At 37.0% G+C, this 1,344-nt stretch overlaps 1 protein-coding gene across 1 annotated transcript; it reads left to right on the forward strand.

Moving 5' to 3' along the window:
- The first annotated feature begins 302 nt into the window (after positions 1-302).
- On the forward strand, positions 303-1,112 carry LOC141629044 (uncharacterized). The gene is made up of 2 exons (XM_074442117.1): positions 303-472; positions 581-1,112. The coding sequence occupies exons 1-2, from the start codon at positions 303-305 to the stop codon at positions 1,110-1,112; spliced, it is 702 nt and encodes a 233-aa protein (XP_074298218.1).
- The last annotated feature ends 232 nt before the right edge of the window (positions 1,113-1,344 follow it).

The raw sequence follows: 1,344 nt of genomic DNA on the forward strand, positions 1-1,344 counted from the left end.
AAATTTCCCACCAAAAATTTCACCAAATATTTCAATACTTTAAAAACCCCACCAAAACAAGTGGGACTTAATTTTCCCCCCAAAAAATGTCAGCTCAAATTAGCTGGATAACACATTCCATGTTGGTTCTCAACTTACTTAAGCTGCTCATTCAATAACAAAGAAACAAAAATAAACTTTACAAGTCCATAAATTACAAGAATCCAAAAAAAAAAAAACAGTGCTGAAGTTATAAAAAAAATTACACGGCTTTAGTTCTACAAATTACACAACCATCTTCAGAAAACTACATCTTCACAGCCATGGTGCACAAGTGTATGACGGAGGATTTGAGGGCTGAAGTTGCCATCTACCTTCTTCAAAAAAGTAATGATGGGAAGCAGCCATTTGGTGCTATCAGAGAGGCAGCAGAAAAGTTTGGGTTGAGTGATAAAAGCATCTCAAACATGTGGAAACTTGCAAAAAAACCCAGGTTAGTAGGAGATAAACTTGATGTCAAAAGTGGAAGAATAGGCAATAAAAATAGGAAAAGGATACTACCAGACATTGAGCATATCAAGTCACTGCACAGTTCTTAAAGAAACACCATAGAGAGGGTTTCTAAAAACTGTGGAGTTTCAGTTGGAACAGTCCAATCATGGGTTAATGAAGGTTTACTTAAGCATCATTCAAGTCCATTACATCCCAAACTCAGTGACTTACACAAAGAACAAAGGCTACTGCATTCACTAAAGTCATTGGTGGTTAGAGCACAAGTGCAAGAATTTCTTGATCTAAATTCAATCCCATTCACTGAAATAATATTTTATGAGATGAGAAACACTATCCACATGGATGAGAAGTGGTTTTTCATAACCTCAGACAATGAAAAGGTGTATATTGTGGAAGGGGAGGAGCCTCCATATAGGAGCTGCCAGTCAAAAAGGTTTCTTACAAAGGTCATGTTCATGTGTGCAGTTAGTAGGCCAATATATGGAGCAGATGGGGAGTTAATATTTGATGGTAAAATTGGCATGTTTCCATTTAAACATGAAGTACCAGCAGCAAGGAACAGCATAAACAGGCCAAGGGGGACAATGGAAACTAAGCCCATTGACTCAATCACAAAATAGGTTGTCAAAGATTATCTAATTAATCAAGTTATACCAACAATTAAGAGTGTGTGGCCAGACTGTTTAAGCAAGCATATTTACATTCAACAAGACAATGCAAGGCCACATATCAAGAATAACGACCCTGACTTTATGGCTGCTGCAAACTCAGATGGTTTTCACATTGAATTAGTTTTCCAACCCCCAAACTCTCCAGATTTAAACTGTAATGATCTTGGATATTTCAAGGCAT

Source organism: Silene latifolia, chromosome Y (genome assembly GCF_048544455.1).
Source record: "Silene latifolia isolate original U9 population chromosome Y, ASM4854445v1, whole genome shotgun sequence".
In the NCBI taxonomy this organism is placed as follows: Eukaryota; Viridiplantae; Streptophyta; class Magnoliopsida; order Caryophyllales; family Caryophyllaceae; genus Silene; species Silene latifolia.